We start from the raw sequence: 13756 nt of genomic DNA on the forward strand, positions 1-13756 counted from the left end.
AGGTTTATACACACACACTGTATATGCATCACATATGACACGTACATTATAATCACAAGCCTGAACTAGAGCTTTGAGAAAAACAGGGTTTGGATGGAGATACAACTCATATGACATTTAAGTAGTACTGCTAAGCTAGCTGCTTAAGTCATAACCCTCATAGTAAAGAATAGCTGAGGAAAGTGCAGATGCAGAGACTGACTGTGTGCAGAGAGCAGAGCTGGCCATGCAGTGACAGCAAAGGTATGTGAGGCAATTAGTGGCCAACCTCAGCGCTTGGGTTAGTCCAGGCTAGACAGTGTCAGGAAGATTCTCCTCACCTAGCCGCATCTCCCTGCCAGGCTGAGGCTCGCCAGGTTTCCAAAATCTTTGTTCAGCCAGACGGAAGAGCAATCCCAGCACCGCCATCAACAAACAGGCCAAGAGAGCCGTGTAACCCAACGCCGGCTCCCATCCAGATAACATGGCAAGAATGGGCTGCATTCTGAGTGAGCACACAGCTATCCAGGGACTACTCTGTCACAATGGAGACCAGGTGTAACAGCTAACTTCGCCCCCCAGGAACACCTGCCCAAAGTTTGCTGTCCCGGCAGAGAATCACGGTAATGGTCCCAGGTCCAAAACTCCACTCCCAGACAGTGTCCTGTCCTGTGCTACGCCTGTCTCCTAGGGACTTCTTTCCCAAGTACTCCGCCTCCTACTATGCAGGCCACGCCCACAATGTTACTCCTACTGCTATGACTCCTTCCTCAACTACTCCCGCCTCCTACTATGCCCTCCTTTTCCCAGATCTCCCGCGCGGTGTGTTTTAGTTATGGGCCCATTGGGCTGCTGCTAGCCGATCTCCTAGACTTCCCTGGCTGGTATCTCTCCGCTATCACACGGTGTCCCCTGGGATGACTCTGGCACTGAAGTTGTTCTTTCCCTGGGTGTCCCCCGTGCAGTTATGCCTCTGTTCCCTAATATTCCTTTTAATACCCCTCCGGAACGTGTTGCCACAGTGCTATTTCCCTGCTGCACACCTCAGCCCAAAAACATGTTTTCGGCTAACACAACTCAGACCCGCCCTACCTCTTCCACCTTATGTGCGATCCACCCGGACTACTGTACAGCACGCCTGCGACACTTCCGCTCCGGCCTGACAGACAGGACCCCGCCGCCGGCAACTGGGCTGTCCATGGCGCGCCTGACGAGCCACGGACAGCCCCCCTCAGAAACAGCCACTTTCTGCTGAGCATGCGCGGCACCAAGAAAAGGGGGGAGGGTTGTATCACATTGGACTTATTGGAATAACCTATTCACAGGTATATTTTTGCAATGGAAACAGACAGTACTTGGATATAAGTACCGCTTAACTACAAATCACTGACCCCTGTAAAACTTACTGGTGTGTACTAAGCATTAGATGCTCTTCACCACAACATTCAGGGGCAAACGCAGGATTTTTAAGGTGGGGGGGGGGGGGGGAATATTCCTGAAAGGTCCAGAAGTACTTATGTCCCCGAGTGCCTCCGAATACAAGTGGCTCCATACTGCCTATGCACAAAAGTGCACTGGCGTATTACGGAGCTGCCTATCTTTGGAAGTACTGAATGACATATGCAATTGCGGAAGATGGCGGCACTATATAAATACTAAATAATAATTTGCCTCACCAGGATTCACTTTTATTTAGCTTTTCTGTATGACAAGAAGACATACCCAGCACTAGGGGAAGAGGGGAAAAAAGGTGAATGAGGGAGGGCTGGTGCACACCAAGAGTGCGTCTGAGCGTTTTTCAAATCAACAGTGATTTGAAAAGCGCTTGGCTAATGTTACCCTATGAGGGTGTTACCACAGCAGCGTTGTGATTTTTTCAAAATCGCAGGTATACTGCATGTAGCATGTTTTTGAGCAATTCATTCAAAAATCGCTCTGAAAATCGCTTCACAAAATCGCACTCACAAATTGCTAGCGATTGCTATTGTCATTTTGGCATTGCACTAGCCCATAGAGAGGAGGAGTGGAGAGAAATTGAGAATAGTCCGAGATGGAGCAGAGAGCATATCTGTATTGCAGTCCCACATCACACAGGGGCTACTTGCCTGTAATATGACTCCTGTCCCTGCCAGTCTCTCACACAAGTCAGAAAGCAGCCCTCCTGGAGTCTAGGGACTGTCAAAAACTTTTCAACTTGTTTAACACCTTATCCACACATGCAGTCATAACTATGGTGAGAGACCAGACAGATCTTTTCCCAGGGATCCTCCAGGCAAGCTCTGCAGCATGCTGTGTATATTTATCAGCTTGCCTGTCCTCTAATTGCATCATGTACATAAAATAAACCTCTTCTGCCCTACATTACACTACAGACAGGCATTTCAGGGGATACTTCAGGGCACTTATAATGGAAAAGGCAATTATACATTTCTAGGCTAAAATTCAGGAAATAACCTAAGCTCTGTCAGGCATCATTAAATAGTAGCAGTGTTTGCAGCTTGACTGATTTTTACTGTTTGTGTTTTCTTATCTGCTGCCCTCATTTACCTCTAGCAGTGCTGACTGAGTTGATAACACCAGGAGGTCCATTCCTCCCAGGTCCGAGGTTACATACAGCTTCTGCAGACTGCAGCACAGGGCAGGCAGGAGTGACTGGTGTCTGAGTCCTGGCTTAGCTGACACTGCTGTGCTGTCAGAGTGCCCCTGCCTGCCGCGTGTGCAGTGGACACAGAGTCGGGGACTCGAGAATCAACATTCTTTCACTAACGTAGGCTGCAGCTTCTTGTGGGGGCGGGCTCAGCTGCCTCTCTCATTCTATTAGCTGGAGGGAGGCACCTGTGTTACGAGATAACCTACATGTTGAATTTGCCTACATCCACTATCAAACGCATACCAGGAGGGTTAGGGTTGGGGGAGGGGATAGTAAAAGTCTATGGGATGTAGGTTAGTTCGACAGTGTAGGTTAGATTGTTGGAACACCGGAAGTAAGAATAAGTAAGAAGGGAGGGAGAACGAGGATTTTTATATTATGCGGGCTTCCCTGGCTGAATACACAGCTCGGTGCAGTGGGGGGGGTCCAGACACCCGGAATACCCCCTTCCGTGCGCCAGTGACATTCACACCCTTTTGTTCTGTGATAATGGACCTGGATTTACATCACAGGAGCCTATACAGTAGGTATGGACGTTTTGACACTCTAGACTACGGCTTTCACGAACCCACAAATCCAAGTGAGAACCACTAGAGACCAATAAACTGTATAGGGGAGGTTAACCACTAAACACCAAGGAACTGTATAGGGGTCAGAGGGGGGATTATAAGACACCAGGGAACTGTATATAGGGGGAGGGGTGACACTAATAAGGGGGGCTACTAGACAACTGTATAGGGTAAGTAGGGGGGACCACTAAACACCAGGTGGGGGGGGGGGGAGCTATGGGCCCTGGTGCAAGGTTTACACTGGGCACCCCCAGCACTTTATACATAACACTTGTTATGGCACAACAAAACCTGGTCATTCACAGTATTAGATGTGCAAGAAGGGGATGGGGAACAGTTTGTTAATGATTACTACTATTCAAAGCATCTATAAGTGATTATTACCACCACAGGATCAATAAACAGCTAATACTTTGGTTGAGGTCCTCGTGCCCCGATGCAGTTGCTACCTCTGCAACCCCTAATGCTACTTCACTGGCACTACCCACAAGGGGATGATCTGGGAGGGCCACTAGACACCAGGAAATTGTATGGGGGGGAGGGGGGGGGACCACTAGACACTAGAGAACCTTGTATCAGAGAACTGTATAGGGAGGGAACTGTATAAGGGAGGAAGGTAGGGGACCATAAAACACCACAAGGACTATATAGGGGAGGGAGGGAATGTGCTGCATGTAAAGCAAATATCCCCTTCCCCTCCCTCATTCCCATCCAGACCTCTCACTAGCACACTCCCCCTCTCTCCTGCGGCCTCTGGAATGCAAGTTCAGTCCGCAATAAACTCACAGAAATCCATAACCTTTTCCTCCAATGCAAGACCCATTACCTTGGCTTCAACTCCTTGTTTGACCCTCTACAATCAGGATTTCAGCCAGCCTACTCCACCGGGACTGCCCTCACCAAGGTTGTCAATGACCTCATGCTTGCCAAGGCTGAAAGAAAATACACCATTCTTCTACTCCTTGACCTCTCATCAGCATTCAACACAGTCAATTATTCCCTGCTTCTCTAATCAGCACAGCAGGTATCCAAGACCTTGCCCTAGCATGGTTCTCCTACCTCTCAAATCGCTCCTTTAAGGCCTTCTTCAATGGTTCCTCCTCATCCTCCACCCCCCTTTCAGTTGGGGTCCCGTATAGCTCTGTTCTTGGCCTCCTGCTGTTCTCCATTTACACCACCTCCAACGGCAAACTTATCTCCTCTCTAGGCTTCAACTATCACCTATATGCTGATGACACACAGATTTACCTTCATACGTCGGACTTCTTCACCACCACCCCGGAGAAGGTATCCTTCTGCCACTCAGCTATCTCATCCTGGATGTCTGCCAGGTTCCTAAAGCTAAACCTGAATAAAATAGAACTCCTAATCCTCTCACCCCGTGTGTTTCACCCTCCACGGACATCTATGTCACTGTCAACGGCACAATCATCCATCCAACCACACAAGCCTGCTGCCTGGGTGTCACCCAGGACACAGCCCTCTCCTTCACCCCACATCCAAACCATTGCTAGTGCCTGCAATTTCCATTTATGCAACATCTCTAAGATCCGTCCTTTCCTAACCCCAGACACTGCCAAACTCCTTGTCCGTTCTCTCATCTCCCCTCTGGACTACTGCAACATGCTCCTGACAGGCATTGCTCAGAACCGCATTGCCCCCCTACAATCCATCATGAACGCAGCAGCCAGACTAATCTATTCCTCCCACTGCTCAGTCTCCATGATTCCCTTATGCAAATCCCTTCACTGGCTTTCAATTTGCTTCAGAATCAGCTTCAAGATCCTATGTTTGGCCTACAAATCTATACACATGTCCTGCCCATTCTACATCTCTGACCTGGTCAGCAGAAACACACCTGGCCACCCACTTCACTCCTCCAACAACCTCCTCCTAACCACCCCATGCATCTCACACTCCCATGCACGACAACAGGACTTCACTAGAGCTGCCCCCATCCTGTGGAACTCTCTCCTACTGCAGGCTTGCCCCCTCCTTCAACACTTTAAAAAAAAAAAGCACTCAAAATTCACCTCTTCAAGGAAGCCTACTCCACTACCCTAACTCTCTCTGCCCAGAACCTCTCGATGCACCCCCCTCCTTTCATGTCACCACTCCTCCCTCTAGATTGTAAGCCTTTGGCAGGGCCCTCTCCCCTTGTGTATCATACTTAACAATAACATTTCTATAGCACTTTTCTCCCATAGGACTCAAAGCGCTTAGGCTCTATCAGATTCAGAAACACAACAAAAATTCTTCTGCAAATGCTAAACTGAACGGGCAGATTTTCAGTCTGGATTTAAACACGTCCAGAGATGGAGCTTTCCTGATCTGCTGTGGTATGGAGTTCCATAATGTAGGAGCAGCATGACAGAAGGTTCTGGGACCAAAGGTTTCCAGGTGGACTCTGGGTATGACTAGATTAGAACCTGTAGATCTTAGATTGCGAGGATTGCTACGCAGCTGCAACATTTTTTCATCTTTCATGTATCCAGGGCCCAGATTATGCAGTGATTTAAATGTCAGTTAGCTGATCTTGAATAGGATCCTCCATTTTATGGGTAGCCAGTGAAGGTAGTGCAGGACTGGTGTTATGTGGCAGTGACGGGTTGGTTGGTCAACAGTCTGGCAGCAGTATTCTGTATCAGCTGTAGGCGGAACAAGTCTTTTTTTGTAAGGCTGACATGGAGAGCATTACAATAGTCCAGTCGGGATGTAATGAAGGCATTGACTAAGGTTGGCAGATCTTCTGGGGGGGGTGCTTGATTTTCGCAATGTTCTTCAGGTGGAAATAGGATGATCTCACCACAGCAGAGATATGAGTTTTGAAGTTTAAGTCCCCATCAATTAGAACTCCCAGGCTATGCACATGATTAGAGCTGTGTAGATCTGTGCTTCCTATTCCCAGTGAAGACTGCAGGTGAAGCTGTTTTGTTGTTATTTGCTGCCCTCCAATCAGAAGGACTTCAGTTTGATCTGCATTTAGTGTCAGCCAGTTGTCACTCATCCATTACTGTAGTTCGACTAAGCAGGCGTTTATACTTGGTGTTGGGTTTGGCACAAAGGTTTGAAGGAAAAATATAGTTTAATGTCATCAGCATAGCAGTGGTATGTCAAGCCGTGTTTTTGGATTAGTTTTCCAAGCAGTAAAATATAAATTGTGAAAAGTAGGGGAGAAAGGATTGAGCCCTGGGGCACCCCATACTTAAGTGGTACGGAGGTGGACAGGAAGGGCCCCATAGACACTTTTTGGTTTCTGCCACTCAAAAAGGATTGGAACCACTGGAGAACTATGCCATCAATGCCACAGTATTCCTGGAGCCTGCTTATCAAGATTTCATGGTCAACTGTCTCAAAGGCTGCAGAAAGGTCTAGCAGTACAAGGATAGAGCACTCTCCTCTGTCTCTTGCCATGGGCAGGTGGTTGCAGATTTGGATGAGGGCAGCTTCAGTGCTATGATGTTTCCCGAAGCCAGACTGGGGTCATACATGTTGTTCTGTACAATTTTGGCTTCTAGCTGGAGATATACAGATTTTTCAATTACCAGGTCTGTAGCTGGTCATTGCATCTGGGTTCAGCGAGGGTTTTTTGAGGAGGGGCCTGAGGATTGCTTCCTTCAGTAAAGCAGGAAATATTCCTGATTGTAAGGAAAAGTTTACAATTTTTAGGAATATCTGTATAAACAGGTCGGGGCATTTCAACATGAACTGTGTTAGGCCAGGTCACAGGTGGTTTGGCGAAGGTGAAGGAGGATGCTTGATGTGACTTCTGCATCAATTTCCTTGAGGTTTGACCAAAGTGTTAAGTTGTCTCTGCTAATGGTCTTTGGCGCTATATTAGGCTCAGATGCTGTAAGTTGAATGGCGGACCATATAGCAGAGACTTTGAGAAGACATTGGCAAATTGGTCACAGAGGTCTTTTGAAGACTGGATATTACATTTTTGGCATGCCACGATTGCAGAGGTTTTCCACTGTGCGGAATAGTTGGGCTGATTTGTTAACTGCATTTGCAATCTCATGTGATAGAACGGATGACTTTTTCGTGATTTCGTTTTGGTAGTTCCTCAAGTGGAGGTTTAAGGCATGTTTGTCTTCTGGGGACTGAGATTTGCACCACAGTCTTTCAAGTTTTCGGCTTTGTCTTTTCAGCTCTTTTATAGTTATCGAACCACTGTGCATGATGGTGTGGGGTAAGAGGTTTGGTGCGCAGAGGAGCAATGGTTTCAAAGGTGGATGCCGCACATTTGTTATATTTAAACACCAGAGTATCAGGGTCCAAGCAGGAGTTTGTCAATTCGTCAAAGCTGATGTTGTCTCGAATATGTTGTGGTGTTATCCCTTTTAACCTGCCTGGCGTTCTATTAAGATCGCCAGGCAGGCTGCGGGAGGGTTTTTTTTGAATAAAAAAAAAAACTATTTCATGCAGCCAACTGAAAGTTGGCTGCATGAAAGCCCACTAGAGGGCGCTCCGGAGGCGTTCTTCCGATCGCCTCCGGCGCCCAGAATAAACAAGGAAGGCCGCAATGAGCGGCCTTCCTTGTTTTGCTTATATCGTCGCCATAGCGACGAGCGGAGTGACGTCATCGACGTCAGCCGACGTCCTGACGTCAGCCGCCTCCGATCCAGCCCTTAGCGCTGGCCGGAACTTTTTGTTCCGGCTACGCTGGGCTCAGGCGGCTGGGGGGACCCTCTTTCGCCGCTGCTCGCGGCGGATCGCCGCAGAGCGGCGGCGATCAGGCAGCACACGCGGCTGGCAAAGTGCCGGCTGCGTGTGCTGCACTTTATTTGAGCCAAATCGGCCCAGCAGGGCCTGAGCGGCAGGCTCCGGCGGTACTGGACGAGCTGAGCTCGTCCAGACCGCCCAGCAGGTTAAGCGGCAATATTTTATTTTGTTTTTGAACTGTTTTCTGATAGCTGGTATTGAGCAGGAGAAGTGGATAGTGTGGTGGTCTAACCAGACAACAGGATTAATTTCCACACTGGCTATTGACAGACCAGTATGGAATATAATGCTGGGGATTACACGGTACTTTTCCCCCTTATCAATCGAGCCGCTGATAGCTAGATTGATAATTTCCGACAGGTCCGATGACCCCGCTCGATCCCCGCGGGCAGACAATAGCGGGGAGTCGATCGGAAGATAAGGAAGCACCCACCGGGACGTGGCGGGAGTCGATCCAGCGGCTAATCGACTCGCCGGGTCGTACCTTGTATCCCCAGCATTAGGTCCAGAGTGTGACCTTTCTTGTGAGTGAGTAGTGGAGCTGATTGCTTGGGAGAAGCCCAGTTCATTTATGGCACGAGGTAGCTCACTTCCTAATTGCGAAGAGGGGCCATCCACCCATGTATTGAAATCTCCAAGAACAATCCATCTGGGGTGTTCCAGGGTTAGGTTGCTTACGAGTTCTACAAGTTCCTTAAGGAAGGCCGAATCCTCTCCTAGTGGGCAGTACAGGGCCGGCCCTAGACTTTTTGCCGCCTGAGGCAAATTTTGAAAAAAATTGGCGCCTCCCTCCCCCGTGGGGGGCCACCGAGCTGGAGGGGTAGCGGGCAGGACGCTGCAAGAAGTGACGTCAGTGGAGCGCACGCTGGAGCGAGTAAGAGGTGAGTCCTCCCCGCCCGTGCCTCTTACGAGTAGCGGCTGCTTCTTAACTATTTAAGGCTGGAGGGGAGCGCAGATCGGGGGACCAAGGCGAGGGAGGGGGGGGGGTCGGACCCCCCCTCCCCGCCGCTAGGCCCAATAATCCCGTCCTACCCGCTACCCCTTCAACTCGGCGGCCGGCTCTCCGCACCCACGGACGGGCGGGTGCCGCCCCTAGAAATGTGCCGCCTGAGGCAAAAGTTTCACCCCGCCTCTTGAGCGGGCCGGCCCTGGGGCAGTAGATCAACAATATGTTTATGTTTTTCAGGGTCGGCGGGCCACATTTTGTCCATTTTTACTCATTCCTGCTGGTGCAGGAACATTAACACATACATTTTTTAGCAGTGCAATGCGAAAAAATGTTAGCGTTAGTGTGCAAAGCTAAAAAATGTATGTGTTAATGTTCCTGCACCAGCAGAATTGCGTAAAAATGGACGCAACCCAAACGAAACTAGCTGGCAGCAGGGGACTGGAGCAGCAGTGAGTGACTACGAGGGCACAGAATGGCTGCTTGCGGCTGGTAGAAGCCCCAGGTAAGTGAAACTTTATTTCTTTTTGCCTGACCATTCCTTTAAGGTTTAGTAGTTTGTAACCTGTAAAAAGCCAGACGACTATCAAGATTTACACTCAGTTCTGCAAAACCATGAGCAGTCCTCGGGGTGAGATTGACGTTGACATTTGAAAAAAAAATATGAAATATTAAGTTTATTTACACTTAAAAAACAGCATCTACACAATGAGGTGGTTTCACTGCGGAACACTTTGCTTTGTAATCTTCTTTCCATATGGCCCTCTGGGACAGCTTCATACTCAACAGTGAACTTTGCAGAAATCCAACTACTGAGTAGAAACATGAATACAGGACTCTTTCTTTGATTGATAAGCACTTTTAGCCAGTAGGACATATTGCTTCAGAAAGAATTTAATGGTGCAGTCAGCATTCTAATGCCAGTGATTTTGATGACTAGTGGGTAGTGCAATGAAATGTCACATTCAGGATATTTGAAACCGGTACTCTATTGATTTCAAAAAGGCACACACCAGAATACATAAACATTTTCCAGTGTTGTGGCATATCCAGGTATCCATACAAGATTAGCTCTGGATTTTGGCCTACTGGAAACAATGTTGCGGATCCCTGTTCATTACAATGACCATAATTGGGTATAATAATTTTTATTAATATAGAACTCACTGCTTTCTTGATATGCCTACAGATAGACCCAAAATACTGCGGCAACGTATATGCCTCTGTCAGGGAATGGTGGCTCACAGATCTTGTCAAATTGAATACAACATGTTGAGGTTCAGTGTTAAGGCAGATACATATTCTGATTGCAGCAGCCAGTACTCACTGATAGTGTTTGGTGAACAGAATACACTAAACACAATGGGATTGATTTATTGAGGTTTTCCTGAGCTAGGGAATATGATCGGACAGAACTCATCCAGTAAACATGGGATTGTTGAGAATTTCTGAAAGGTTAGGGACTTAATTTAAGTTTCTGTTATTGCAGTAGCAATTATATATTTACAGCTAGAACATGTTATTAAATTTGAAACAGGATAAATAAAAAGAAAAAAAAATTGTGTAGTGTGTATGCAATATGACTCCAGCTCTGGAAAACCCGTGTAAAACACCACCAGTAAGGCATCTGTTCCATGTGCAGCTCAAGGTGGTCAGCTGCTGCCATCCAGCAGCTATAACTTTGCTAGCACTTGGCACAGGCGGCGGACAGGCATGCACCCCTTTCCCCCTTCCCAGAGTAGTATCCGAGTACAGTGGTGGCCTGGTTTAGACGCAACATGATGTGGTTTTTCTCTGCCAGGTAATGCCGATGTGTGTCAAAACGTGACACGAGTAGTGTTACCAAATACTACCATTCTTCTGCATGCAATTGTGGCCCACAGCCAGAAGTCTGAACTGCTAAAAAAATCTAGCCGTTCAGCCACCTGTGGAAAAGATGCCTTGGTCTTTGCTGAGGACTGCAGTCAGGATAGTAATGTCTCTCTAAAAGTAGCACTCTTATCATCACAGAGGCAACAGCACTCACCATCAGTTATCATTTGTGAGACAATCACTGCTCACCATCAAGGTCTTTAAAGCCATAAAGATGTCTGTAAACAGCAGACCGCAATGGTTAGGTAGACAACAAACCAAAACATTAACAAAAAATAGTTTATTTCACACAAAAAAAAAAAAAAAGAACTTTGAAAGACTCCTTATGCACATCTTATCCACATGCTTTACACTGTGTATATTTACAGTTTTAACAGTTTAAAAGTTGTAACATTATAATATATAGTAATATACCACATTTTATAATAAACGTCCTTATGATACATTTTTCTTTCTATAAATAAAATCACAAACGTCAGTGAAACAATTCCTCGCATTTACAACAGGTATTTCAGGAATCCACCATACTGAATCATTTCTTGCCACAAACATTCATTACATGAACCGTCAGACCATAAAGATTATATAACAGTTAATTTGTTTTACCATTAAAAACATTTTTTTTATGTATCAACTGTCTGATTTCCACAGTCAGACCTTTTAAAGCCAAGTCTATCAAAACATGTTCACTACTTTTGCAAGTTAAAAAAGACCCAAGTGACATTCATGCTTTACTCTCTCTTGCTGTGGTTCCAGCAAGTGACATTTCTCTGCAGAAATCCCTTATTATAACGCGGTGCAAACGCTATCCATAGACACAAGGCAGTGCGCACCAGACTGCAGGCCAACAAACTTCATCAACACTAAGGGTCCCTGTCCCCATGCTGTGCCAGTTGCAACACAACAGTACCACAGTAGACTTGCAGTGCGACTATACAGTGAAGCATACAATACAATGAAAGTATGCTTCACTGTCACTGTAAACGTGCACATAGCCCGGTAAACTCCTTTGGAATTCGTTGCACCACACAGTGTGAAAGCACCATAGGAATAGCATTGATGATATTGCCTGCTGCAACGGAATGTAACTGACACGGTGTGAAAGGACCCTGAAGGCTGGAATATACAGAACCAGATGCTGTCAGCTATGATGCAAAAGACAAATGATGCGCAACGTATGAGAAGGATTTTGCAAGTGTAGACCCACTAATGTAATTGGTGTCTATTTCCCCACACACAAAATCAGATGCGATTTTACAGCTCATTGAAATCAATAGGCTGATTCCAAATTTGCATGCGGGTAGAAAAAAAAAAAAAAAAAGGTCAATCAGCAGTATAATATGTAATACACATGGGAAGCCTTCATTCTCACATTGTAAAGTGGCGGCATAGCGTCTCCCAAGATGCATGCCGGCACAACTGGAAACGTAGGCTAAACATTTTGTTTGTCCAAAAGAAAGGATACTTTTAGACACAGGAAATGTATGCATGTTTGTGTGTTTTACTTCCATGACATACATACAGTTGAAAACAAAAGTTTGCTTTCTCAAAACTGAAAGTATTTGAAATTATTCAGGTTGGAGCTACCTCCGAGATGTCTCCCAGTGCATCACTGCTGAAATACGCAAATTATCCATTGTTGTCCCTGTGAGCTAAACACACCTCCAGATCCGCTGGAATGCAATGATGTGTCAGCTAAAGAGACTCTAAAGTCTCTTTTTTCCCCAACATTCCTCTTCAGCTTTAATGCCAGAGTGAAATCACCGCATCCCCATGGCAGAGGAGTAGTTTATTACTAGAGATAAGCCCCAGGGACTCGCAGGGCTTCACTTCCTCGATGAGGCAGAGCTTTAGGCTGTAGCTCTGCCTCCTCCGCAGTCAATCTCTGCGGATTGACGCCTCTCCCCGCCCCCTCAGTCTTCTTTCACTGAGAGGGGCGGGGAGGAGGCAGAGATCTGCATAGATTGATTGCGGAGAGGCTGAGCTACAACTCAAAGCTCAGCCTCTCCAGGAAAAGAAGCCCTGCGTGTCAGGGCAGCATGATCTGCGACCTGCAAAGTCGTAGAACTTTGCAGGTCATTTTCTAAGTAATAAATCACTCCTCTGCCGTGGGGATGCGGCGGTTTCACTATGGCATCAAAGCTGAAGAGGAATGTTAAACAAAAGAAGAGGGGGAGGGCAAAGACTTCAGAGTCTTTTTAAATATACAGAGCCACAATAATCCAACATACATACCGACTGTTTTGGATTGTTGATCCTCATCAGTGCATGGCATGGATTAATGTGGCTCTATGGGGTAGGACTTGAAACACCCAGACTTAGAGTACCCAGCAAGCTCATGGTGAGCCAGGACTCCTAGAAGTGTGTAAGGGGCTACAATTGGTCCACTCCTAGGAGTTCTGGTTCACCATGAGCTTGCTGGGTACTCTGTAATACATACAGTTATCAGACTGCCCAGGATCAACCTGTTAACTTTTAAATGTGTTATTAGCAGTTATACTCCTTGTACAGACACCTTGACTTGTACATTTGTTTAGATGAGCAAATGGACAGCTTACTAAGCACTAGTCTCATTCTTCCAGCTTTAAAGGAATTGAAAAGAGGAATAATGCATTTAAAGGCAGATTTATAATTATTGATTTAAGATAGAAAATATTGGTGTAACTCCTGAAGCTGTCCTCTTAGCACCATAAACTAGAGAAGGTCAATGAGATGATAATTCCAACTTGTATACATAGTATACAGTTTTGAAACTGGGCCAATGAAAATGAGCAGAGAATGCATTTTATTAGTTCAGTTCCAAGCTGCATACAAATTACATGAAATCTGCATGCAAGTCAGAATTATAAGTGATCACTTATATCTACTATACACTGAGCAATGGTGATGTCTGAAGAGTAAAGCAGAATTACCAAGGTTATTGCACAGAGCAAATCAGACTTCTGAAAATACCGGACAGATTGGTAGCTACATATATGTTACTCGGACTACATTTAACCAAGAAAACAATGCAGG

The 13756-nt window shown here is 46.4% G+C and overlaps 1 protein-coding gene across 2 annotated transcripts in view; it reads right to left on the reverse strand.

The window, feature by feature from the left end:
* Positions 1–1196, reverse strand: part of ANKLE2 (ankyrin repeat and LEM domain containing 2) — a 57359-nt gene extending 56163 nt beyond the window's left edge. The window contains exon 1 of one of the 2 annotated variants that reach the window (XM_068243420.1): positions 1072–1196. Coding sequence is in view for 1 of the 2 variants with exons in the window: in XM_068243419.1 (XP_068099520.1) it covers positions 321–483 (163 nt within the window). In the remaining variant the exon portion in view is untranslated. The other variant, XM_068243419.1, reaches the window with a different exon arrangement.
* Between the last annotated feature and the right edge of the window lie 12560 nt (positions 1197–13756).

This window comes from Hyperolius riggenbachi, chromosome 1 (genome assembly GCF_040937935.1).
Source record: "Hyperolius riggenbachi isolate aHypRig1 chromosome 1, aHypRig1.pri, whole genome shotgun sequence".
NCBI lineage: Eukaryota > Metazoa > Chordata > Amphibia > Anura > Hyperoliidae > Hyperolius > Hyperolius riggenbachi.